Raw genomic sequence first — 26,384 nt, 5'->3', positions numbered from 1 at the left:
AAAGCATACCGACAGGCATACGTATACTACATATATACATACACACGTACATACACACATGCAAGCATATATATACGTACATACATTTTTAAATATGACATTTAAAGTTTATTTAAGTGTCCTCTTTCAGGACGGGGCCTCGAGCACAGCAGGCCAGCACTCTACTGCTGCGCCATGGTCCCAATCCCAGAGCCTTTCTTCTGACCAGTAACCTTCCTCCTTCTCATGAGCAAGCAGGTCTCACCGTGTACACTGTGTACATTCTGAAGAAAAAGGCTTCCACAATGAAAAGGTTACAGCTCTACTCCAGGGGGAAGGCTGCCCCCAAGGGTTACAGCTCTGAAGGGAAATGTATCCTGGCAGGCAGGAGCCAAGGAGTACCGCAGTCACACAAGAGATGTGTTGAGAGAGAAGAGCCCAGGAGGGTAGCTGCCTCTGCTCAAACGAGAAGCAGCAAAGGACTGGGCAGAAGATAGGGTTCATACAGAGTTGTTTGGGGGCAGAGCTTTCCAGGGAGGAACTTTCCAGAGTGGGGATTGGTGGGATGTCAAGGCTTGAGGTTGAGGTGAGCCCAGGGAATTATGGAATTTCACGTCCAGGGATTGGTAGGTTTTCAAATCCAGAGCTTGGCTGCCTCTATCTAGACTAGGGGCTGGGTCCAGTCTTATTTAGCAGAGACTTGCCGTTGGAGGCCCTCCGGGGAGGGGCCTGGCCACTCACTCAAATACCTCAAGCGGCTTACACAAATGTTACTTGGCCACCATGTAGGGCAAAGTCATGCTGCTGATTATAAAATCCCAGGGTGTGGGAGAATTTCTGGTTTGCACAACCCGGCCAGACCTGAAGAGAGTTAAGTTGGCTCTGCCCCCAACCTTGGCTCTTCATGGGGCTGTGATCTGAAATATGGCCCCCCAGCTCCTTCCTACTCTCCTCTGAGGTAAGATAGCACACTCAACCATATCCATCTGTTCAGAACACAATAATGTAGGCACTGCCATGATCCTTCACCCACATAAAACTTTTGAAGAGCCTATGGGGCTATGTAACCCATGCTTCTGGAGGAATTTCATACACAGGCTCCACCCAGTAAAGAGAATTACCAGGCAGGAGACAAGGAGCAAAGTCCTGTCACAGGGGGAGGGGAGATTTATATCTCCCAGATGGGGCAGAGGCAAACACCAGTGTCCCGGGACACACACCACCTAAAGTTGCAATCATGGACGTCCTGGTCCCATTCCTGCAGCTCCTGGTGCTGCTCCTGACACTGCCCCTGCACCTGCTGGTTCTGCTGGGCTACTGGCAGCCTATGTGCAAAACCTACTTCCCCTACTTGATGGCCAAGTTAACAGAAAGCGCCAACAAAAAGATGGAAGGCGAGAAACGGAAGCTCTTCAGCCCGATAAGAGATCTGAAGGAGACCTCCGGCAAAGTGACCCTGCTGGAGCTGGGCTGTGGCACTGGTGCCAACTTCCAGTTCTACCCACCTGACTGCAAGGTCACCTGTGTGGACCCGAACCCCAACTTTGAGAAGTTCCTGACGAAGAGCATGGCTGAGAACAGGCATCTCCAGTATGAACGCTTCATCGTGGCCTATGGAGAGGACATGAAACAGCTGGCTGACAGCTCCATGGATGTGGTGGTCTGCACCCTGGTGCTGTGTTCTGTAAAGAGCCCCAAAAAGGTCATCCAGGAAATTCAGAGAGTCCTGAAGCCGGTGAGCAAAGGGGGAAGGGTGTGGGCCCAGAGCAGGTGAGCATGGCATTGGCAACTCCAGGGTTCAGGACCCCGGATGAGGAAGTTGATGTAGCCTACTCTCTGACAGAAAAAAAAAAAGCCATCAGAATGTCATGGTCCATGGTCTATAACACTATCTTGTGGATAGGAGATCTGTGGGGGTACAACGGATGCTCCAGAAACACAGAGGAGTACTGTTCAGTGGTGAGAGGAGCTGGCAAGACACTGCGGGCAGTGAGGTCTCAATTGGTATCTAGAGACTGATGGTGTAGAGGAGGTGGGGGGATAAAAGTGTTCTAGTGGAGGAAGTGGGGGGAACAAAGACTTCAAGTGGACATGTTAGGGGCAGCAGAGTCTCTGAGAGTTTGAGCTGGGTGTGAAAGAAAGGAATTTGGGATAATTTCCAAAATTTCTGGTTTGCACAACTGAAGGGAAAGCAGATGAAATAAACAGTCACTAGCCGGCGTGGAAAACTCTGTTCTGAACGTGTTGGGTCTCAGGATTTGCTAAGACATCCATGCGGAGCAGCCATACAGGTCATTAGAAGTTCAGGTCTGGAAGTCAGGACAAGATGTGGCCTGGAGAAAGAGCTGTGGACAGTACGGCCGTCTAGTGGGAATTCAGTGTGGGAATGAATGAATCCTCTGGGAAGTGGACACTGTGGGAGAGAGCCTGACAGAGCCCTGCTGGAGTCAGAACCCAGGGGTGTCTTGATTGCACTAGACACCAGAGTCTCAGAAGAGGCTGGGATCACATCTCTAGCTAGCAGGTCTGTCTAACCCACAGGCCCTGGTTAACTATGAAAGTGGCCCAACCCAAAACTGTAAACTTATTTAAAATACAATGAGACTTTTTGTGTGACTTTTTATAACTGAATCACAAAGTTCTTGAGCATGAGCACGGTAGACAACAGGCGTCACGTCACAATACTGGAAGTTTACACACATGAAAGAATCCTCGATTGCTCCTGTCCCCCAGTCTAGTGATTCTATAAAGATCTCTCATCAGTCATGGTTGCCCAGTTACCAGAGGCTCCTTTCGTGCCCTGTGAGGAGGTCAGGAGCTAGTCGTACAATATCAGGAGCACTGTGCCCCCACAAACTCTCAGGTCAGAAGCTCTTACTCCGGAGAGATGGGTCTGAAGGAAGGAAGGGGGAATGAGGACAAACAGTGTGAGATGGAGTGGATAAGTGACTTTCTCCCCCTCCCAGGGAGGACTGCTCTTCTTCTGGGAACACGTTGCCGAGCCTCAGGGAAGCTGGGCCTTGCTGTGGCAGCAAGTTTTTGAGCCTACCTGGAAACACATCGGGGATGGTTGCCACCTCACCAGAGAGACCTGGAAGGACCTTGAGAAGGCACGGTTCTCCAATATCGAAATGGAATGGCAGCCCCCTCCCTTCAGGTGGTTACCTGTGGGGCCCCACATCATGGGAAAAGCTGTGAAATAGCTACCCAAAAATGAGTCCCTCTGCTCCCTCCCTGCCCGTAGTCAGAAGCCACCCCAGTCAAAGAACGAGAAAGCCTCCTCAGCGCCACTGCCGCTGCTGCCAGGGTGACCCTTAGCCTCAGTCCTGCTTTCTCCAGAGGCACAAAACTATACAGTGCCAAATTGTGATCTGCAAAGCCCTGGATTTTGCCCAGCCACCTTCTAGGACCTCTACTCTCCCTTTCCCTTATCCACGTGGTAAAGTTCTCACTGCCGTGCTTCCAACACTACACCCATGTGCCCCTTGGAACTGGTAGCATGTCGATGCGTGTGTTCCCTGCCAGGCCACCTCAGCCTCCCTCCCTACCACCCACTCTGTGCCGAGCTTCAAGGGGACAGAGGGAAGCCAAACCCTCACGATAAGAGCCGAGCACTCAATAAAGCAATCAGAGTTTTTTTATTGTCAAATTCTTTTTAATAAATAGACAAAAACCACTAGGCTGGTACAGCACGCTAAGGTCAGAGGACAGGGAGGATTAGGGAAGGGAGAGCCCCTGAGACAGCAACAAGAGACAGCGACACGCTCTCCTCCCTGACCCTCTGTCTAAGGCACTTTGGGGAAGACATGCTATGCAGGGTGGATGAGAGAAGGAGATCGGAGGACCCTGCTCCCCATCAGGATGTGCCTGTCCTTCCAGCCCTGCCCACAGCCCATCCCTGATATGCCCCCTCGTCTCACAGCATCCTAAGGGGAAGTTGGAGGAGTGGTTCTCACGGTGGGAGAGGTCCGTGCCCCTGAGGAAGTAGAGTCTGCCATATCTCGATGGGACGCCAACAACCTACCCCACTATTTCCATCCCAAGAAGCCCATCTTGGGAAAGGGTGGAAGGGATTCAAAGGCCAGGCCTAGAATAAGGGAAGTTAAGCAGTGGCTGGCACAGGAGCTCCATCAACATCCAGGATGGGGCGGGCGTCAGAGCCCTCCCACTGGGAGCCGCCACCCCAGTTACTCCTCTGGATGGTGCCTGTCTTCTCCTCCTTGAACTGCTGTCGGTCTTCCCGAAGGATCTTCACTGCGTGGTACTGGGGCACAGTGGCCTCCGGGTGCTTTACGCGCTTGAAGAATCCCAGCTGTAAGGACAGCAAGAGAGACCATGAGAAGCCTGCAGGGCTGAGGGCCCTTAAAGACCCTCACCATTTCCGAGCCAGAAAGAACTAGCTCAAACAAAAAGTGAGGTAGGCTGGCCGATTTCCAGCACAGTGGCAAGTCCCCAGCTTGCTACCATCAGTACCAGGGTCCAAGGTTCTCATTCACAGCCAAAGGAAGACCAGAAGGAAGCCCAAGGTGTAAAACCAAGGAAATCACCCTTGGTCCCTGAAAGAGAGGCTTAAAACTGAACACCAGGGCCTCGCACGCTTTCCTCTCCCACCCAGGCTTCTTAAAAATCTCAGTAATGTCTTCTAGAACACAAGATTCAAGGGATAAAATAGCGTCCCAGACCACCCCGAAAACCCTGAATGATGACTCATAGCCGTACACCTGTGTGCTTGCATAGTGAATTGCATCTCCTTAGACCAGAGCCCTTGCATCCATGAATACAGTAGTAGCTTAACCCCTCACCTACCGAGGTGGTGCTGGGCCCCTTGCACACTGAAATTCAGAACAGCCAAGACTCCTGCATGCTCAGACGGCACAGGATCTCCTTGTGCAAACATCTCGTTCCCACAGGAAAGACATGCATGGAACCCCACATGCCCACATGCTGGCACTCCCAGCCTACTCGCTCCCTGTGCATGCTGGGCTGTGTGCTCACACTGAAAACTTCACCTTTGAATGGCTCCTTACCTCAAATCGTCCGACCCTCGTCTCCCTTATACACACCCCTCTCTTTACTGAGCCCCTCCCAATGCCGGATCTGTACTTAGACATACACACACACATAGATACACACACATGTTCATACACACGTGCACACACAGCAGTTACCCCACAGTCCCTGGACCCCCAACTTCCATGGCCGAGGGCTGCACGGCCAGATGGGCTCGGTGATAACTGGCTGGAAATGATGAGCTCGCACTTTTGCGACGGAAGAAGCCACACTGGGATGTTGAGGGAGAAGGGGAAAGAGGCAGATGATGGGAAGGCTGAGGAGGGAGGGGGACTTTGTATCTGCCTGTCTCCCTTCTATGGGAGTCGTGCATGGGACAGGCATCCTGAGGCCGATCCTGAAGGCATCAGTCGTCCCTAAGACTGGGCAAGTTCTCAACAGCATTGATGCCACTCCAGAGCTGGTCGGCTAATGGCATACCCTTGTCAAACAGCAGTGGACAGGGCACCTACAGAGCCCAAGGGTGTGCTCAGTTCTGCACAAGCCCCCTATGTGGCATGTGGTTCGGGGATGGGCCCTGGTGGAGCATGAGATCCCCTGGACTGACATGTGCATGTGTGTGCTTTTATGTTGACCCAATAGGATTCTGTTACAGCTCTGTCCGAACAAGAAGGGTCCCATACGAGGCAGCCCCATTCCGCTCCAAGCAGGTTCCTGGAGCCAGGGCCCCATGTTGTAGGCCTTGGTCACAGCTTCCTTCCCAACCTTTGCTGCCACACTGTGGCTAAATCAGATCACACTTTCCTACTCCTGAGGCTCTATCCACCACGGTTCTTCTGGAAGCCTCATGCCACTGCCCCATCTCCCCACAACCCTATCCTGCCAATTCACCGTCTGAGGCCCAGCTCCAGGGGACCTCAAAGCCTTCCTTCTTCTGAGTTCCCACCATCTCAACTCGACACTTCTGCCCCGTCCTTAACTACAAGGCTCCCCACACTCCCACTCAACTACACAAGCCTTGAGGACAAGGTCTGCACCAGAGCCAACTCTGAACCATCCAAAGCAGACAGAGTTCCTGGGGCATGCACGGTAAGTGCATAAGCGGTAACAGCTGCTGGGTGAACCTGTGTGAGTGAGCACCTAGCCCCCTTCCTCTAATTCCAGTCCCCACTGGCTCCATCCCTCCCCGGGCCTCACCTTCCACAACAGCAGCACCAGCAAGGCCAGCACCAGCAGCCCAGCCAGCACTGCCAGGAGGATGACCCACCAAGGGACGCCTTCTGCAACCACAGCCACAGGGTCCAAGTACACCATCACCGGGATCTGAGAAACAAGGAGTCAACAGGGCAAAAGCTGGAGAGAGTGGGAAGAGGGGAGCCCCCCCACCGGCCCCGTCCTCCAGCCTGGCAGGCAGCTCACCACTGTGGACGCATCTCTGAGCAACAAGTTCTTGATAGAGGACTTCACTGTGATGTTGGCTCGGACGATGACTTCCAGAGACTTCACGGCCATGTACTCCTAAGGGATAGGGAAGGAAGGAGACTTCTAAATGCCCATGTTCCCCTCAACCCTCTCCAGCTACTGACACCACAGATGAGATGGTGCCGACGTAGAGGGGGTTTCTGCCTGGCTTGGCTTTAGAGAGTGCTGCATTAGGACGGGGGAGCAGGGGAACCAGAAGTAAACTCCAGGGGGCAGGGCTTGCAGAAGCCGTCCAGCCCGACATCCGGTGCCTCACCTCCAGAAAGGTGCTGTTCCAGAGACGGCCCCAGACATGTAGCACAGCCGCACGATCAAAGCTGTAGAGCGGGCAGCTAAACACCACACACTTGGCCGTGCCCTGGGCACAGTCCTGCAGAGAAGGAGAGGAAGACCCTGAGCCGACAGGCCCGTGAGTATGCCATCTTTCCCATGCTCCTCAATGGACCTCAAATTCCTCTCCTCCGGGAATTCTTCCTAGGCTAACCCTCTGACCCAAAATGGCTGCCTATCTCAAACCTGGGCCTTGAAACACATTGGAAGGGGTCTTTCACTCCCAAGCAACAGGCAAAGAGACTTTCTGAGTTGATATCTACTCAGCTTACTGTCTTAATAATTAAGCACCCAGAACCTACCAGGTACTTCTATCAGGTAAGCTCCAAATCTCCTGCAAGGTACTTTCTTTTTGAGACAGAGTCTCACTGTGCAACCCAGGTTAGCCTAAAATTTATTCTTCCATCTGGATGGAAGGCTGCTCTGGTGTGGAAGAAACTGAGTCTTAAAGAAGGTCACAGAGCTAGCAAATGTATCCAGTGGTGTCAGACATGGTGGCACACACCTTTAATCCCAGCACTCAGGAGGCAGAGGCAGGCAGATCTCTGTGAGTTCAAGGTCAGCCTGGTCTACAGAGTGAGTTCCAGGATAGCCAGGAAAACACAGTGAGACTCTGTCTCGAAGGAAGGAAGGAAGGAAGGAAGGAAGGAAGGAAGGAAGGAAGGAAGGAAGGAAGGAAGGAAGGAAGAAAGAGGAAAGGGAAGGAAACCCATCCTAATCAGTTGTGGAACACGGGTCCATATTTGGCAAAGTCATGAACCCACTCTAAACTCAAACTCACTGTAGGAGAGGCTGCCTGTGAACTACTGGGGCCAGGAAACTCGCAGTCTCCTCCTTTCAAGTCTGCCTGAAAGTTACCGTTAGCCATTGTTTGCCACAATGCACACACATTTAAGAACGGCCTGAGAGTGCTTGGAGTCTTTTCTGACTGGGGAGGGTCATGCTCCCATGAGAGTCAGAGGACAACTTGCAGGGGTTGAAGCTCTCCTTCCGCCATGCGGGTTCCGGAACGGAACCCAAGTCTTCAGGCTTGGCAGCAGGGCCCTTACTCACTAAGCCATCTCCCTAGCCTCTTTTGGGAATCTTTTAGTTTTCTGCTTTTGAGTAATTCAGAGCTCTTTAACCGGTTTGTTAAAAAGCAAAGCTATCTGCTTTATTTTATATAAAAGAGTCCAAATGATAGGCAAGATGGCTTAGCAGTTAAGAGCACTGGCTAGGGCTGGAGAGATGGCTCAGTGGTTAAAAGCATTGCCTGCTCTTCCAAAGGTCCTGAGTTCAATTCCCGGCAATCACATGGTGGCTCACAACCATCTGTAATGAGGTCTGGTGCCCTCTTCTGACCTGAAGGCATATACACAGACAGAATATTGTGTACACTGGCTATGCTTGCAGAGAGCCTGTCTTCAGTTCTCAGCGCCTCCACAGCAGCTCACAGGCATCCATAACTCCTGCTGCAGGGGATCCAAGGTCTTCTTCTGACCTACACAGGTACCAGGAATGCACATAGCACACATACATATGTGCAGGCAAGACATTCATAAACATAAAATAAATCTTTTTTTAATATTTATTTATTTATTATGTATACAATAGTCTGTCTGTGTATCTGCCTGCAGGCCAGAAGAGGGCACCAGATCTCATTACAGATGGCTGTGAGCCACGATGTGGTTGCTGAGAATTGAACTCACGACCTCCAGAAGAGCAGTCAGTGCTCTTAATCTCTGAGCCATCTCTCCAGTCCCTAAAATAAATCTTTTTAAAATACCTTTTTAAAGACTCTAATAGCCAGGCAGTGGTGGCTCAGGCCTTTAACCCCAGCCCTTGGGAGGCAGAGGTAGATCTCTGAGTTCAAGGCCAGCCTGGTCTACAGAGTGAGTTCCGGGACAGCCAGGACTACACAGAGAAACCCTGTCTTAAAAAAACATTTTAAACCAGCTGAGATATTACACAGGTGAAATGAGCCAGGTACAGAGGAAAACATGCCACATGGTCACCCAAATGTGACCTCTGAAAGAAGGCATGCACATGTGGCTTTCACACATACATGCGGGCAAAACACGCCTGCACATGAAAATTTAAAATAATAAAATCATTTTAAAAAATAAAGCCAAAAAAAAGTAAATGATAAATAAGTGCAGGCACCGGGGCATACGCCTGTAATTCCAGCATCGGAGAAGAAATAAAAGGATTTCAATTTGGAGGGACGCCCGGGCTGCATAGCACAGCAGCCCTTCCCCTCTCCAAAGAATGAGGAGCTGGGCCATAGGTCAGCAGTAGAGTGTTTGCCTGGCATAGAAAGGCCCGACTTTGGTCTCCAACCCCGCTAGGAGGGAACACCCTGTATTTTATGGAATGATGCACTGCTTGATTCTGAAGTAAAAATAAGCACAATTAATAAATAACTAGACATGGTGACACATACTTCTAATCCTAGCACTGTGAAGGCTGAGGTAGGATTGCCGTGAGTTCAAGACCGTTCCTAAACCAGGCATGGTGGTGCACGCCTTTAACCCCAGCACTCAGGGAGGCAGAGGCAGGTGGGTCTCTGTGAGTTCGAGGCCGGCCTGGTCTACATAGCAAGTTCTGGGTCAACCAGAGAGACCCTGTCTCCAAATAGAAAGAAGAAAAAAAACAACTGTTTCTAAATAAAGAATGTTAAATAAAGAAACTATTTCAGAGTTCTTGTTAAACAGGGAGTCTCTCGGAGCTGTCAGTCCTGTGGAGAAGGCGGGACTACCACAGCGGCACCGGGTTCCAGATGCAGAACAGCTTCCTGCATTCTTTAGCCTCGGGTTAGGTATCAAAGGGGCATGGGGAGGCTTCAGGCCAGAAAAAGGACGAGATGCCCTTACGGCTACTGGCCAAGGATCTCCGGGGCTGTATTTATCATGGTCCACGCCTAGGCTTAGCTCAAGCCCCAGTGTCCCTAACTGACATCTGTGCCACACTCTCACTGTCTGCACCAGCCTAGGAGGAACACAGAGCGCTCAACAAATTCACCTCAATACCAAAACTATGCGGGAGAGTGGGAAGCCAAGCTGTTCCAATGGGATAGACAGAAAGCTTAGCCAATCTTGTGTATATACTATAATCTTAATTATGAGAACATGAAACACCGAGCCTGGAGGCCCATGCCTGGAATCCCAGCCCTTAGAAACTGGAGGCAAGAGGTTGAGTCTACCCCAGCTCCTTACAAAATACAATGTTTTAGACAAATGAGCAGGGTCGCTGCTTGGCTACCGAGCTGGCCCTGGAGTGCACACCGGGAGTTGCAGGGTCTGAGGTGTCAGGAGCTGCCTCACGGGTACTGTCCCCCTCCAGCTGTCCCTGGCGTCTGAGCACCACACGCCTTGCCAGGCTGACTCCATGGATGCCCAGCTCCCCGACCTCACTGTGGCCGTGCCGCAGCCGTGTTGCCCTCACCAGAGTGACGTTTCTCTTTCTCTCAGCAGAGGATACTGGCCACCAGGATGTGCTGGGCTCCAGCTTCTCTGGAGGCTCCTCTGGTCTCAGCGGTTCCAGCTCTCGCCGCCTCCTATCCCTGCTGTCCACATCCTGGAAGGCGCAGTGGAAGTTCCTTTAAATACTGCGACCCCTAAGATGGCATGTCCGCTGCAACACCCACACATTACCCCCCCCCCCCCCCCCCCCCCCGCCGCCGCCGCCGTGCGACATCCCTCCCAGGCTCCACGCTCCACCCCGCCTGCCCTGCCTAAGCCTCACCAGGCGGAGGATGTTAGGTCTTGGAGAGCAGATCCCTTTCTTCCCAGGCCCCTGTCCGCCCTCCAGCTCCACCCGCATGGGGTACAGCAGCCACTTCCCGTTGGCAATCTCGTGGGGCCACATGATGTTGAGGAAGGCTGAACCCAGAGTGTTGAGCGACTGTCCTTGATTGGAGACCTGTGGGCCCAAAGCAGTGGGAAGAAATGAAACTCGGATTCTGAGTGGTCCCTACATCACAGAAGGAGAGGCAAGGCTGATGTGGAGGACCTCGGGAAACAGACCAGAGCCGCACAATCTAGACCAGACTGAGCGTTATTCTCTGCTCATTCTCCAGGAAAAGGGGGCCAAGTGTGAGGGGATCTAGGACGAGCCAGGGCAAAGTGTTGATGAAAGTTACAGATTCCCCCAAGAACCCATTCCAGCGAAAGCCACAGCGGAGCCGTTCCTCTGAGTTCCCAACACCTCTCAGATCTGCCGCAGAGATGGCCTGACTAGATGACTCCTGAAACCCCAGCACCAACGTGTGCTTAGAGCCACGTCTGCCCAGTGCAGAGGCCTGGAGCCCCGGGGCCACCACGCTACCATATGGGGAAGAGCCCAAAACCTTGAGAAATCTCTAAAGCCTCTTCTCTGGGGCCACACGACAGGATGCTTACCGTGACCTCATACTTGACCTTGCTGCCCACATCCCTCTCAGATCGCATGGCGCTCTCTCCCTTCACCTCGCCAGAGAAGAAGAGTTGCTGAGGAGTGGCCACCCTGGTTGTGGGGAGATAGGAAGAGGAGCTGAAGAGGCCTGGGGTCCATGCAGCAAATGGAGCCAAGAGGGTAAGGTCAGGTAAGGCCGAGCCCCAGCTCTGGGGGCGGCAGAGGGACCAGGCAAGCAGCACCTACCCTGAAATGGACAGTGGTAACTCAATGAAGACTTGAGCTCGAACAAGGGCTGGGTACAGCTCCTGCTCACTGATCCTGGCATACAAACATGGGGACGTGTGAGCCGCTGGCTCCGGAACCTCCACGGGGCACTTGAAGCCTTTCTAAGTCACCCAACCTGTTCCCAGTCTTACGTGGCCAATAGCAGCTCCACCTCCAACTCCGTGGTCTCAATAGTGATTCCAGAGGTGCTGAGGATAAGGTAGAAAGTGACCTGCCAAGTGTGGAATGGCAGGAGAGTCAGATGAGAGCTGGGTCTTAAGAATGGGTCACTCAGACAGAGAAAAGGCCAGCCATGCCAACCTGGGCACCTCTCTTCATAGGGTTCCCCAGCTCACACTCGACGTGAGAGGCATTCTCATTGGACAGGCAGAGCGGCTTCTCCTGGATCAGGGAGGGAGGGAAGGATAGGTCAGTGTTCTCATCTCTTGTGAGCACACAATGGAGTTTTAATCAGTCATAAAGAAGAAGAAGAAAGCTATGTCATATGCAGGAAAACAGATGGAACTGGGGTCCCCACATTAAGCAAAACAAGCCAGACTCAGAGAGACAAACATCACACTTTCTCTCATATAAAAAATCTAGCTGGGTAACACACGCCTTTAATCCCAGCACTCAGGAGGCAGAAACAGGTGGATCTCTGAGAGTTCAAGGCCAACCTGGTCTACAGAGTGAGTGCCAGGACAGCCAAAACTGTCACACAGAGTAATCCTGACTCAAAAATAAATAAATAAAGAGAAGAAATGTAGTTTTAATATAGATATGATGTAAAAGTGGAAGGGGGAGCTGGGCAGTGGTGATGGCGCACACCAGCACTTGAGAGACAGAGGCAGGCTGATCTATGTGAGTTCAAGGCCAGCCTGGTCTACAGAGCAGGCTTCCAGAACAGGCTCCAAAGCTACACACAGAAACCCTGTCTCAAAAAAAAAAGTGGAGGAGAACAATATGGGGAGATGTGGAGAAGAGGGGTTCTACACTGAGGATGAGGGAGCACAAGGAAGAGCTGTAGAAAAAATAATACTGCATATTTTATAGAATCTAAATGTGTGTGTATATATGGATACACACACATATATATATACACACATATATATGCACATATATACACATGTGTATATACATACACACATACACATATATGTATAAATATATATATACACACACATCTATACATACACACATATGTATGAAGCCAAGTGTGGTGGCACATGCTTGTAACCCTAGCCCCTAAGAGGGTGAGGCAGGAGGATTGCCATGGGTTCAAAGACAGCTTAGGCTTCAGAGAGAGACATTGTCTCAAACATACATGCGGACCAACCTTGGTACTTAAGAGACAGAGGCAGGAGGAGTTCAGTGAGTTCAAGGTAGTATGGTCTACAGAGCTAATTCCAGGGCAGTCAGAGCTACACACACACACACACACACACACACACACACACACACACACACACACACAACTGTCTCAAAAAAACAAAAATTAAAACAAAAGAAAAGAATATACATAAGCATAGGGGACAATTTTGGGCAAGGAGGGAAACCAGAAGGAGAAAGGAGGGTGTGGTGGTTTGCATAATAAAGTCCCCTATAGGTTCACAAATTTCAGTTTGTCACTGGGAAGCTGTGGCCTTGTTGGAGCAAGTGTGTCCCTGAGGGTGGGTTTTGGGGTTTCAAGTGTTCAAGCTAGGCCCAATGTCTCTCTCTTTCTGCTGCCTGCCAGTCCGGATATGGACCTCTCGGCTACCTCTCCACCACGTCTGCCCGCATGCCGCCATGACAATAACAGAGTAAACCTCTGAGCTGTAAGCCACCCCGATTAATGTTTCCTTTATAAGAGTTACCATGGCCACGGTGTCTCTGCACAGCAATGGAAACCCTGACTATGGGGGGAGGGGGGTAATAGGAGTGACTTTGATGAGCTAAGTACAGTGACATGCAGGTTTGAAAATATCATAACACCTCTAACTACTAAAAAAAAAAAGTCACGAAAAGAAAATAAAAATTAAAGGAACACACTAGGCCCTGTCCCAGGTTCTTACCACAGAATCCAGGGATCGAACGCCTGAGTAGTGTAATGAAGCCGGTAGGGTGACCAGGAGCTGGGCCTCATGGGCGTCATCCCCATCTGCCTGAGGCTGGGCCGGGTCCGAGGGCAGGTTGGTGACTGTCAGTTCCAGGCCTATGAACGGCTGTCCACTCAGGGCAAACAGGGCCGTTGTTCCATCCACAGCCCTGGAGGATGGGACCCAACTCACTGTAGGATCCGAGCCTCCCACCCTATCTACTTCCAGCCCCCAAACAAGTGCACACTGCCTCTCCTCTCACTCCAGGTCCCCTACACCACACACAAGCCAGCTCTTCCAGTGCAGGAATGAGTCAGGGGACCTCCATTCTTATGCTAACTCCACCACTTTCTGACCTGGTATCAACAGCAACCCAGAGAGGTTGCTCTCATTCACAACGTGGAGCCACAGAGGGGTCACACTGTGATGACGTGTCCATAAAATACACGGCATTATACAGACTAGGAGCATTGTTCTCTGGTCAGGACACTGCCCTGGCTCGGACCTCTGAATCAGAGCCCTGTCTGACCCCTCTAAAGAAGCTTCCTCTATTTGCTGAGGCCTAGCCCTCTCCTCCCCGACCCATGTACACTCCACCCATCTCACGTGGGCAGAGGTTGGAACTCGGTGTCGCTGATCCGGGAACAGAACCGGGCCTGCACCAGCTGCAGGTTGCTCTGACAGATCTTATCGTCACCACAGCCTTGCTTCAGGAAGTGGATCTGAGGAGAGTGTTCAGGAGAAGATCACGTCTAAGGTGGAGATCAAATGTGGCACCGAGGTTTACGGTGCATTAGCAAAACACGGGATGAGAGGACTCCAGGCTGGTCCATAAACAGACCACAGTTCCCTGCCCAGACGGCACAGACTGTGAAAAGCCGTGACAGGTACCACTGGGCTGCTAAGAGACCCACGCAGTGAGCTACACCGGTCCATTCTGGCCGAAAGGGAGCAAGAAGGTTCAAGAGGCTTGACATCCATTTCAGAAGACACCAGGCCTTGATTACCCCAGAACCATGAGCAACTGCAGGAGCACAGTCCTCTTAGACTACAAAGGAACACATGGTCATCTGAGCCATTTCCCCTTTGAGGTATTATTGTGCCTACATATAAGGCTTGTCCTGGGGCTACGGGTGCGGAAGAGCTTTTTCTGCAAGCTGCAAGTGGGTGTCATCTTGGAGGCACCAGGACCATCGTCCCTCCCAGCTCCTTTCCCCCCAAGCTCACCTCTGTCCTTTGGGTGCTAGGCTGGTGAGCATTGAGGATGGGAGCCACAGGGGGGAGCCCCGGACCAGGAGCTTGCCGAGGGCTGTTGAGACTATATTGCAGGGTCACCACAATGGCCCGAAGCTTATCTTTGACATTTTCCTGAAAGGGAAGTATTGTTACTCACTGGAACCACTCCCAGCCTCAGCCCTGATCAAGGCCCTCACCAGTACACTGAAGACTCTCAAGCTTAGAAAGAAACTGAGGGAGACAGACATACAAGCGGGCAAGCAGTGAGGATGAGAGAGAGACCATAGCAGATAAGGCTTTCCCTTCGAGCGAGGAGCAGACACCACCTCTGTGAAGTTCCAGACTTCACAGATGTGTGAAAACAGCAAGGAGTACTAGCTGGGCGTGGTGGCTCACACCTGCAACCCTAGCGCCCAAAAGGCTAAGGAAGTGGGATCTCATAATTAGACCAGCCTGGCCTATATAAAATGTTCCAGGCCAGCCTGGGCTACATACAGACACTCCATCTTACTTTAAAAAAAAAAAAATCAGGCAGAGAGGCAAAAGTGTGTAGAAAGGAGCTCAAACAAGGGACTGCTCAGTGCCTAGATCTTTTAAAAATAAAAAGAAAAATAAATATGGAATTCGTCACAAATTTATGTGTCATCCTTAAGCAGACGTCGTGCTAGCCTTCTCTGTCATTCCAGTTTTCCAGTTTTAGCATATATGCTGCCAAGTACAAAGGCGTTTTTATTTTTTTCATTATGTGTGTGTGTGTGCGTGTGTGTGCATGTATGTGTGCGCATGTGTGCATGTGTGTGCGCGTCTGTGTGTGTGTGGTGTGAGTATAAGCACATGAGTGCAGGTATCTAAGGAAGCCAGAGAGTGCCAGGTCTCCGGGAGCTGGAGTTGGAGGGCATTACTGGCCACCCAAGGTGGGCACTGGGACCCAAACCCGGGTCACCTATAAGAGCAAGACAATCTCTTAGCTGCTGAGTATCTTTCTAGTCCCTTGGGGCCCAGAGCTCCCAACAAAGTGTGAGTGTGCTAGAGAAAAGGCAGAGAAGAGACATGCAATAACGCTGTCACTCGGAGACCAGAAGGCGGTGTCCACCTGCAGCTGGAACACAGTGTCCCCACAGACTCGGTCTTGTTGGTGCTTCAACCACACCGTGCCTGAGGACTGGTGCTTGGGGTCATCCGGGCCTCTGCTCAGGAAAGTCACTCGTGGAACCTGGCCCCGGAGCCTCCGGTCCGTGTCTCCATCTAATGTGTAATCCAGGGCTGTGGCGTGGAGAGAGAAGAGGGAACCCAGTGAGCTGAGGATCCTGTTCCCGGGGTGCCATCAGAGAGAGCGGCGGGTGAGGATTCCAACTCACCCACAGTAGGGTTGTAGCTGGTGGGTACAGCAATGTAACTGAAGCAGATCCTTACGTCCACGCTGTGGGGCAAAGGGAGGCTCTTGAGCAAACGAGACCCCAAGTCCTACTTCTGCCACAACCCAGACCCAAGCTAGGGAAGAGAGGCAGGGGAAGGGAAGCCAGCACTGGCCTCCTCCTTGGCACAGTCCCCTCTGGCCGCGCCTCACCAGACCAAGAGTCCACCAGCACAGTTGGGTTGTTCTAGGTCGATGGCTCTCGGAGCAATGAAGATCTCTTGGGAGACGTGAAGAACGGGTCTGGCCCTGGGTGTGGAGAGTTCATTGGGTTTGGAAGACAAGAATGTGAGGCTAGGAACACTCTGCAGGACCAGGCGTGGGACTGGAAAGAGGCCAGACCGGCAGGGAGGGTCTGAGAGGCTGGAGGCTCACCTGAACAGCGCGGCAGTATCAGCCAGGGAGCCCACGAGCAGGTCTGGGTAGTAGTTCTCATCCACATCCAGGCCCCCAGACAGGGAGTAACCAAAGCTCTTGATGCCCACAGCTTCACCCTCCAGCACCTGGAGAGTGACGGTCACCCTCCTTTGAGCCCCACTTTCCCCAGTCCTCCCTACCCGGCCCTCTGCAGTCCTCACTCCACCCGGAACCCTTCCTCCACATCAATCCCCTCACCTGTGAGGGCTTGACAACCACCCCCAGGCTGCTCCCATGGTAGATAAAGACTTTCCCATCTCCATCAAAGGGAGCTCCCACGGCAATATCTGGGGGCACAAGAGAAGCATGGTGAGGCTGCAGAGGAGGGTCGACAAGCTCCATACCCAACTCTAGTTCATTGAGGAGCTCCACACATCATTCTAAATCCTCCCGGCCATTCCCTCCAGACATTGCTGGCTCAGCTTGGTTGAGTTACAGAATCCGCTGATCTCGTCTCAGCTCCTCCCCACACTGAGCTTAACTTCACCCGATCCCAGTCACACCTGGGAAGCCATCTTGGTTGAGGTCCCCCAAGACAGCCAAGCTGATTCCAAACATGGAGTCGGGGGAGCCACAGATCCGCAGAGGGGAGACATGTGCCCAGTGGCCACCCTGGTTCATGTACACATACACGGCACCTCCCAGCTCTTCTTGGCGCTCAAAGAAGTAAGGGGCACCCACAATCAGGTCTGGCCAGCTGTGGAAGAGAGAGACAGCATGGGGCCCTCTAGACCAAGGGAGTCGGGACAAAGTGTAGAAGCCACCCCTGGATCCCGGGGGCGCACTCCTCTAGTCCCCTCTCACCCGTCGTTGTTGAGATCAGCCACGGCCAGTGAGTAGCCAAAGCCAGAGGTCAGTTGCTCCCCAGACAGCACAACCTCGGGTATCAGGCGGCTGGCGCTATCCTTACGCAGAATGACCACAGCCCCCTTGTGGTTGGCACGGGGAGCCCCTGCCACAAAACTCAGCTCTTCCGCACGCAAGAGACCCTTCCCAGAGTCGACGGAGAAACCTAGGTGAGGAAATCCCTTACTATGAGTGATTCTCCAAGAGTCGGAAGCCAGGGAATCCCCCTGGAGCCGCAAGGGAGAGTTGCTCCCCAATCACTATGTTTGGGCTATCCTCCTCCGCCGCCGCCAGGGCCTAGAAACCCTTACAGCCCTCCTGGTCAGAGACGCAGGACATGATACGGAGGTGTCATAGAGCAGAGAGAAAGGCAGTAACAGAGAAGCTTGGTGACTTGGTAAGAGGGGCTAGCACGGCAATGGGAGTTGGACCAGAGCCACCACCATTCATGCCCAACCTGGGGAACTGGCGAAGAAGAGGATGTCCCTCCCATTCTGCACACCCAGGAGGTTCACTGGCATCCAATGCACCTTCTCTACCCCCCTCTCCCCAACCCTGCAGAGGAGGAAGTCTTTACAGATATGAGAGGAAGATAAGGGAACAAAGCAGAGCTTGCTTCACCCAAATGTTTTCTGGACCTCATTTCATCCTGGATGATGATATGCAAAAGAGGCTGTAAGTGACCCTCGTAGCCCACATTCACCCCCAAAGGAAGCTCCCCAGAGGTCAAGATTGTCCTTCCAACCCGGGTAACCCTTGACCTCCTGCTCCACCTGCATCTTCCCCTATGAAGACCCTTGGCTCACAGCCCTCAGGCCTGTCAATGTACCTAATTCTCCTCTGCAGTTTGGGCCCAATATGTCTTTCCCTGGGCATATGTTAGGAGAGGGTAAGGAAGGAAAGAATACTCCCTAGGAAGTAAAAAGGAAAGCCAGGGTCAAACCCCAGGACCCAGGATGTAGGAGCTTACAAACCTAAATAGCTATTCAAGGTCAAATCTCCAGCTGGTCCTGTGAGCCGGTCAGCAGGATCCAAAGTTTTATACACCAGCTGGTCAGGGTCTGAGCTATCAATGTTGGTCACAAAAAGCAACCCTGTGGGGGAGCAGGTAGGGAAGAGACACCAGGGAAAGGCCAGCAAGAGAAGGGGGCACAGAGTAAGGAGACAGAGACAGAAGAAGGTGAAAGGGGAAGAAGAGGAGGAAGAAAGTGAGAGAAACCAAGAAGCCAGAGGCAAAACAACAGAAAGACAGAGACAGGAGGATGGGAGCGTGGAGAAAGAGGAAAAGAGAAAGGATCAGAGGGTTAGAGCAGTTCTGGACCAGGGAGGGGTCCCTACCAAAGTAGCTGTTGGCAGGGACCGGAATGAGGCTGGGGTCTTGCTCCTTCTCGCCCCCTGCCTCGTAGGGCCCGTCGTCCAGGTCTGCCAGGTCGGACGAGCCCTGTGCACAGAGCTCCACCCTGGCTGTGCCTGCAAGGACAGTCCTGTTAGTACTCAAGGCAGGAGAGAGGCGCACCCCTCAGACCAGACACCGTTGGGTGGGCACACAGGGAAGCCCTCCTCTGCTCTTCAGCCCCTCCCCCACCATCTCCCGAGCCCAAGCTTCTAGGGTCCTCCAGACATGGCATCACACTCACCGTGTGGCAGCTCAGCCAGTGGCAGCGTGCAGAGACAGGAATGGCAGTGATGAGGTGTGGGCTGCTGTGTCGGAGCATGCAGGCCCTGGCCCCGCTGTGCATGTGGGAACTCATGCCAACATGTAGATAAACACATGGCCATGCAATGGAGAGTAGGTACCCCATTCACTTATGTGCTAGCAAGATGGGAATGGAAGGCATGGCAGTGCCCCAGGTCAATACATCAATGAACTCGTGGTCATGCTTGGCCGTATGCTACCCACAATCCCATCTGTGAGGTAAGAGGAGGCCTTGGGCTCCTCCTTCACCCTCCCCAACGAATGACTCACCCTTCCAGTTATAGGTTCCTGGAGCCCCAAAGACGAGGTAGTGGCTGTCGGGGGAGAAGGTGGCAGCTGTGCCCTGCTGGCAGAACCCAAACTGTTCATGGCCCTGGGGGCGCCCCTCACAGAACTTCCATTCCCCACCGTCTAGCTCATCATGGATGGCCAGGTCCTGGCTTAGCACAAAGCAGCGGCCAATCACATCCCGAGTCTCCAGGATCTGATCCACTCTCTGTCGAGACTCATAGCGGTGTGCACAGGTCTGTGAGGGAATAGGAGGTCAGGTCATTCCCCTGTGTCTACCAGGGACCTACAAGCGGCTCACATGCATGTAGACTTTGGGCAGACACACACACACACACACACACATGTGCGCGCATGCACACATATGCCCGTGCACACATGGACAACCGTATGCAGCATCACTTGAACGCCATCACCTAGCCAGTGTGAGGTCCTTTCCCGGTATCCCGTCTGTGACCACTTGAAGAAAAAATTCTACCTGGGTACTCACAGACACATAACAGCACATAGAACACGGGCTTCCCTGATCGTGTAACAATCTTGAAGCATGCTCTGGTGTGTGTGTTCAGGCAGATGTGTACAGGGGAACATACACGCAACATCAGATGCATGTGAAACTTAGAAGACAACCTTGGGTGTCATTCTTCAAGAGCTGTTAGCTTTATTTTTTGAGACAGAGTCTCTCCCTGGGATCAGGGCCCTTCCAATTGGGCTAGACTGGCTGGGCAGTAAGTCCCAGGGATCCTCCTGTCTCTGCCTCCCTAATGCGAGGGTGAGAAGCACAACCTCCCAATGTTACTTTACTAATGCTGATTCTAGGAATCCAACAACGTTGCTTTTTCTTGTTGTTGTTGGTTCTTGGAATCCTACTCAGATGTGCATGCTTACAAAGCAAGCACTCCACTGAGTCATCTGTCCCTAGACCTTCGTAACTGTCATCATCTCCCTAAAGAAGACATCCTAATATCTGTCCTCTGAGTATTCCCTCTTCCCAAAAGCATGGCTCAGCGCACCACGCTGGCAGCAGCCCTTTCTCTCTACTCTTCCTTCGGATTTACAGACTAGAAACTAGACCACTTAGTGAGCATTGGTGACATTCAGCCTCATGGTGACTTCTGTGTGCGTCAGTGAGAGACCCAGACGAGAAAAAGAATTGTCATAACTAAAAGGCATGATGCTACACGACTGATATCAGCACTCAGGAAGCAGAGGCAGGAGGATCTATTTGAGTCCCAGGACAGCCAGGTCTACGTAGTGAGATTCTGTCTTAACAAAGCAAGCATTTGCAGAACTCTTTGGCAGGGCCGAGGCCTCCACTGTCTTCACGTGTCCTCTTTCAGAAGTTAGTATAATGTCTGAAACTAAGCAATGTTCACAGTAGGAATCTGACAAGAGCTCGGATGAAGAGATGGGTGTTTTAAAATTGATAAGGAAAGAGACTTTCGTGTATCAACCAATGGTTCTAGGAATCACCGCGGCGTCCAGTTTGTGTTCGGTAGGTGAGCCTCTTGCACACACAACACACACACACACACACACACCGTCAGAGCCTCTGCATTGTCACAGGAAGCAGTACTCACGACAATCTTGCCCCCGGGTCCCTGGCTCCGAACACTGACTCCCAACCACTGGTTCTCCTTGCTCTCCTTTTGTACATCAGCTGAAGCAAGACACTGGGTTTCAGGGGAAGGAACAAGAGACAAAGTCCTGCCCTCCCCTCTTCACGCGCTGCTCCCACTCCACCGGGCCAAGGCCACACCTCCTCTGTCGATGTCCACTCTGTAGCAGTTCCTCTCGTCTAGGCTCAGGGGACAAGCAAAGAGGCCTCCAGTGCGATTTGCTTGCTGCCCGGGAAAAGCCAGGGCCTGGGGAGCACCCACCAGCAGCCTGTAGGGTGGGACAAGGGCTAGATTCAGAGGCCATAGTACTCCAACCACCCCAGAGCTTCCCTGACCCCAACTTCTCAGAGCCAAGCGGAGTGTTCAAGTACTAAAGAGAAAAAAAATAAAAGCCATTTTTCTCCAATTCTGGCAAGGGTATGTTAAAAGACCTGGGCACACACACATTCATGTCACAAGTGTGCTTACTCTCTACATAAAGGACCAACAGGAAGAGTGGATAAACACACGTCAGTACACACGCCAGCCGGAGCAGCCTGCCAGCATCGCCAGCTTAAGAGAACTGCCCGTCCCTAGCACCTGTTCCTGACAAGCTTCTCCACCCCCTGCTTGGCCCCAGCCTCAGACACTACCCTCCTCCCTAACCCTGGTCCAGTTGAAAGCCTGCCAGAGATAGCAAGAATGCCCGGAGCAAGAGCAGCAGGCACACAGACTGGTACCGCAGTGATCCAGGGGCTTTCAGAAGCCAGGCAAGGGGCTAGAAACGGGCCTGTTTCCCCTTTACCGTGTGCCCAGCAAAGACCCTACCTACTGGTAGCTCTGCAAGCCCCAAACTCAGTCATGCCCACTAGCAGGGAAATGGGGAAATGTTTCTGGTGGCCACTAACACCACCCCATTTCCTTCCCACGTCCAGAATCCCCTTCCCTGTCCTACCTTCGCCTCCCACATCCACAGATTTCTCTTTTCCTCTCCTTCCACCCCTGCCCTTCTCTCTCACTGCCCCCTCAGCCTCTTTCCTGGCAGCACAATTTTCCATGATTACAGCCAAAGCGTCTTCCCCAGAGGGGGACTGTGCTGGGAATGGAAGCTGCCTGGGTCCCTCAGGACTGGACCCCGAAGCCAGGAGTGACTGGGAAGTAAGGTGCGGTAACTGATACCCAGATGGCACTTCTCTTCAGGAAAGGCTCAAGAGTAGTAGGCAGCAGGACAAGTCCCAAGTCCTCTCACTCCCACACTCTTCCATGTCCCATCCTGGGGGCAAATCCCGCAACTGTCCGACAGTATTACAGACAGGCATCTGTGGGGCACTGAGCCAAACCTTGTAGGGTGGGGGAGAGGTTCCCACAGCTCCTGCTGTCCCTTAACTTAGCAGCTGTCACCTCGTCTCAGAGCCAGTGTCAAGCAGGGTCGGGGGAGCACGCAGCTGGACAGATAGTCCAGCCATCAATATTACTTGCTGTTCTTTTTAAAAAAAAAAAAAAACTTTATTTAACTTTATTTCATGCACATTGGTATAATGGTGTCAGATTCTCTTGAACTGGAGCTACAGACAGCTGCGAGCTGCCATGTGGGTGCTGGGAATTGAACCCGGGTCCTCTGGAGGAGCAGTCAGTGCTCTTAACCACTGAGCCATCTCACCCACCCCACTTGCTGTTCTTGCTGAGGACCTGGGTTCTGTACCCAGCACCCACATCAGGTGGTTCACAACTGCCTGTAAATTCCTTTCCACAGGATCCAGTGACCTCCATGGGCACCCATCCTCACGTGGTCCACACAAATTTATATGGGCACAGGGAACACACACAAACACATAAATAAAAAAAATTAAAAATAGATCTTTGAAGAGGTGGGAAGGCTAGCCTGACAGTTAAGAGCATTTGTTGCTCCTGCAGAGGACCTGGGTTTTGTTCTCAGCACCCACAAGGTAGCTCACAGCCATACCTAATCCAGAGCCAGAGGATCTGACATCCTCTTCCGGTCTTCGGGAACACCAGCCATGGAAGCAGTGCATACACACAGGAAAAATATGCATGTATATATATGCAAAAAATCTCTTAAAATGGGGGAAGCAGGAAGAAAGAGGACATATATTCTCATTTATTTCTCCACTGTTTACTGACACTCCATTATACACCAAGCCCTGGGTCAGGTAGTGATTGGTAAGACAACACAGCACCTATATAGGCCAGGCCCCAGGCTGGACAGAGGTTGAAGGAATTAACCTTTACCACTTCCCACTTGGATTCCTAGGAGAAGAGCCACAGGCACCATCCCACTTGATCTCACAGTCCTGTAAGATAAGAATCCTTATCTTACAGGTGAGCAAATGCATTCAGATGCTTCCCGCAGCCGGCGCATCTCTAGATCCTCATCTGCCTAATTGCCCGGTCAGTCCACTCACTGCCTCGCCTGTTTTCCTGTTTTCAGAAGGTTGGAACCACTCCAGCAGAGGAAGAGGAGGGGGAACTGACACCCCAGGAACTCTAGGTGATGGAGCCCAGAGAAAACAAACTCCACTTTCGCACGCGTCTGCAGTGTCCCAGCCTGCAAACAGCGGGTGTCCTCTGTTACTCTGGGGTCGTCTAATGTGTCTTGGGGCTCGCCCCATTGGAAGTGTCAGGACTCATTACAGGGTGCACACCTGTGGTGGACACACAGAGACACCAGGGGCCTCCACTGCTTAGTGTGTAACTGCACCATCAAAGAAGTAGAAGTGGGAGTGTTCAGTGTTCACACCTGCCCTGGAGGTCGAGGGCCGGAAGGAGGGAAAAATGGACAGGCGCTTAGTGCCCTGTCCCACTCCTGGAAGGAAGAACCCAGCCAGTTCCTCCTGGAATAAGAGCGCCCTTTACCCGGCTCCAGCCACAGCCTCCCCTCAAACTTGATCCCAGAAGTCCAACCGCCCCAGGCCTTCAGACAGAACAGTAGCCGGGGCTCCACTTACTGCAAGGGTGGGGGTGGTGCTGGCTGGTGGGGACAGAGTGAGCCTGGGGGCCTAATAAGTAGCTCACCACTACTGCATCCTACCAGAGCTTTGGCCCTGGCCCACCCCTCCCTGGCCCAGCGCAGTCTGAGTGGCCCCCTGGGGAAGCTGTGCAGCCAGGAAGCTGTGTGCTCAGCCTGGTGCCCCTCCAGCCAAGCCTCTGGATCCGGGATGCTGTGATGATGCCTCTCTCGGGCTCTCTGAACCCAGCACAAGAGCTCTAGCACCACAAACACTTCCAAACACTCACGACAGGTCTTGTGCTGTCAATATTCTGAGTATATTAAGAACTTTTAAACCCCACCCCCACCCCGGAACAACCCCATGGGATAGTGATGCTGCTGCCTCCGTTTCTCAGATGAGGGGAATAAATGGGGTGATAGAAACAGAGCAAAACAAGGTTAGGCCTCACAGTCTCATCCCTAGGTTAGACTGAAAACAAACAAGGTCTAAAGAGGGACTGAGCAAGGCGGCAGCTTCTCCATGCCCCCAGTCAGAGGAATGCCCCCTGCTGGAGCAAAATGGAGCCAGATGGCCAGGCCCCTCTGGGAATACCCCCAAGTTGGCTCTAGAGACAGAATCAGGGGCCACCTTCAGACAGCGGGAAAATGACAAGAGACCAAGCTATTAAAAATAACCGAGAATTTGCCTGGAAATAACTCAGAGAGTTCAGCATGTCCTAAAAAGGCCTCCAGGCCTGGAACTCTAGCAGATGGCAGAAGGAAGGAGGGAGGGAGGGAAGGAAGGAGAGAGGGATCATGACTGTAAGGCTTGCTGATGGCTTGAGACATCGGTTGGTACCTATCTTTCCCAAAGGTTTAAAGAGCACATCCTTCTCCCAGATGACGGGAATAATGGAAGGAGAAAGATTAAGGCTCCCCCACCTCCAGTGGGGGTGGAGAAATAAACTGTCGTCCCTGTCTTCTGCCCCCAGACCAATAGTAAGGGGAGAAGATAGTCCCTGGGGACAGCATTGATCCCAGTAATGGACACTTAAATGTGGCTTATACATTGGCTAGGAGGGCGGGGGAATGCCCCTTGGCAGGAGGGGGTAGAAAGCTTTCTCCTGTTCTTGCCTCTCTTCCTGTGTGGTAAGAACCAAGGATATGGAAACGCAATCACCTGCAAATGTATCTATCTACCAGGAGTCCTGAAACTATGGCAACTGTCCTCCTCACTTCACTCCTGCTTGTCTTTCCCCACTACTGAGATTTCTAGAGTTGGACATTCCCTGAGGAAGACAAGAAGCAGCTTGGCATCTTTACTGGATCTTGTTGTTGCTGCTGCTGCTGCTGCTGCTGCTGCTGCTGCTGCTGCTGCTGCTGCTGCTGCTGCTGCTGCTGCTGCTGCTGCTGCTGCTGCTGCTGTTTCTGGAAGCAGTGGTGACAGCTGCCACCACCCCTTGCTACTACTCGGAGTCTCTTTTTTCCTGCCACTGTTTCTGACCAAACCGTCGCTGCAGATTGCCAGGCCCCCTCGGTCTTCCGATAGTCTCCCTGCTGTGTTGAGCCGCCCGCATCAGTTCTGGCCTCCCAGGGCCCTGCAGCCCTCACTCCATCTCAGGGTGATGCTCTGGCAGTACCTATTTGTTCTCTCCTCTTTTCCTCCCACAGCTCCCTCATCCTCTCTGTCCTGCCCACTCCTTTCGCCCTATGCAGTTCGCGGCTCTGAGGAAGAAGAGGAACCAGAGATGTAGGGCTGGAGCGAGGATGCACCCTGAAGGGAAAGGCAGAGGGGAAGGGGGTCTCTGGCAAGACCATTGCTCTCCAACTCATCCCCAAGGCAAGATCCTGGGTCTGGGGATCTGGACAAGACTGAGCAAGCTTTCAGGTGTGAGATGCCTGTGGGCAGAGCACACTGAAAGTCGGAGAGACAGGTAGATAGGGAGTTGGGAGAAGAGTAGCCCAAGGCTTGAGCCTGGGGACTCTGGGCTGGTATGGTGACTCACCAGCTCCGGGGTTGGGGTTGTAATTGTCGGTGCAGGGCTACCGAGAAGCCGAAGAGGCTGCCAGGTTCTCCTTCCTTGCGCAGGGCGTTCATTACATCCAGATTGAAGGCGACAATCCGTGGTAAGAGCAGTCCGGCGAACAAGGAACTAAGAAGGTAACAAATCCCAGGGGGCCGGAGGGAATCGCAGCTCGGAATCCTGCCCATGGAACCAGCCTTGCAAGCGCACCCTGATAGTGCGAAGAAATCGTCGCGCGCCTAGAGGCCCCCCGTTCTCCCCAGGAGTGCTCTGGTTTCGAAATCTGTCTGGTCTTTCAGGAGTCTTCCAACCTTCCAACCGCCTCGGCACCCCTCTTGAGACCTTCTCTCCGCTGCCCCAGGACCTGCTAACTACAACTACTGCAGTGGGGAGAGCCGGCG

The 26,384-nt window shown here is 52.6% G+C and overlaps 2 protein-coding genes and 1 non-coding gene across 6 annotated transcripts; 1 reads left to right on the top strand and 2 right to left on the bottom strand.

The window, feature by feature from the left end:
• The first annotated feature begins 1,154 nt into the window (after positions 1 to 1,154).
• On the top strand, positions 1,155 to 3,616 carry Tmt1b (thiol methyltransferase 1B). The gene is made up of 2 exons (XM_087902094.1): positions 1,155 to 1,714; positions 2,946 to 3,616. Exons 1-2 carry the CDS (start codon positions 1,217 to 1,219, stop codon positions 3,180 to 3,182), a joined length of 735 nt encoding a protein of 244 aa, XP_087758220.1. The 5' UTR covers positions 1,155 to 1,216; the 3' UTR covers positions 3,183 to 3,616.
• Itga7 (integrin subunit alpha 7) lies at positions 3,613 to 26,384 on the bottom strand. Of its 4 annotated transcripts, none has more exons than XM_048418331.3 (25): positions 25,966 to 26,384; positions 21,174 to 21,301; positions 20,995 to 21,074; positions 19,397 to 19,652; positions 18,769 to 18,900; positions 17,389 to 17,596; positions 17,088 to 17,281; positions 16,783 to 16,871; positions 16,543 to 16,670; positions 16,321 to 16,416; positions 16,112 to 16,173; positions 15,847 to 16,016; positions 14,745 to 14,885; positions 14,124 to 14,239; positions 13,494 to 13,686; positions 11,761 to 11,841; positions 11,592 to 11,671; positions 11,419 to 11,493; positions 11,181 to 11,283; positions 10,525 to 10,701; positions 10,225 to 10,356; positions 6,728 to 6,841; positions 6,409 to 6,507; positions 6,187 to 6,312; positions 3,613 to 4,291 (listed from the first exon to the last, which is right to left on the bottom strand). In XM_048418331.3, exons 1-25 carry the CDS (start codon positions 26,169 to 26,171, stop codon positions 4,082 to 4,084), a joined length of 3,396 nt encoding a protein of 1,131 aa, XP_048274288.3. In that variant the 5' UTR covers positions 26,172 to 26,384; the 3' UTR covers positions 3,613 to 4,081. The 4 variants fall into 4 exon arrangements, with proteins under 4 accessions (XP_048274288.3, XP_048274289.3, XP_048274290.3 ...); XM_048418332.3 differs by lacking the exon at positions 18,769 to 18,900 and adding an exon at positions 18,405 to 18,524 and having other exon boundaries at positions 25,966 to 26,383; XM_048418333.3 differs by lacking the exons at positions 19,397 to 19,652; positions 20,995 to 21,074; positions 21,174 to 21,301; positions 25,966 to 26,384 and adding an exon at positions 19,068 to 19,386.
• LOC125390128 (U6 spliceosomal RNA) lies at positions 15,365 to 15,467 on the bottom strand. The gene has a single exon (XR_007228661.1). It is a non-coding gene; the product is annotated as a U6 spliceosomal RNA (small nuclear RNA).

This window comes from Myodes glareolus, chromosome 26 (assembly GCF_982192425.1).
Source record: "Myodes glareolus chromosome 26, mMyoGla1.1, whole genome shotgun sequence".
NCBI lineage: Eukaryota > Metazoa > Chordata > Mammalia > Rodentia > Cricetidae > Myodes > Myodes glareolus.
The sequence above is the reverse complement of the archived record's forward strand: the minus strand, read 5'-3'. Positions and strand labels throughout refer to the sequence as shown.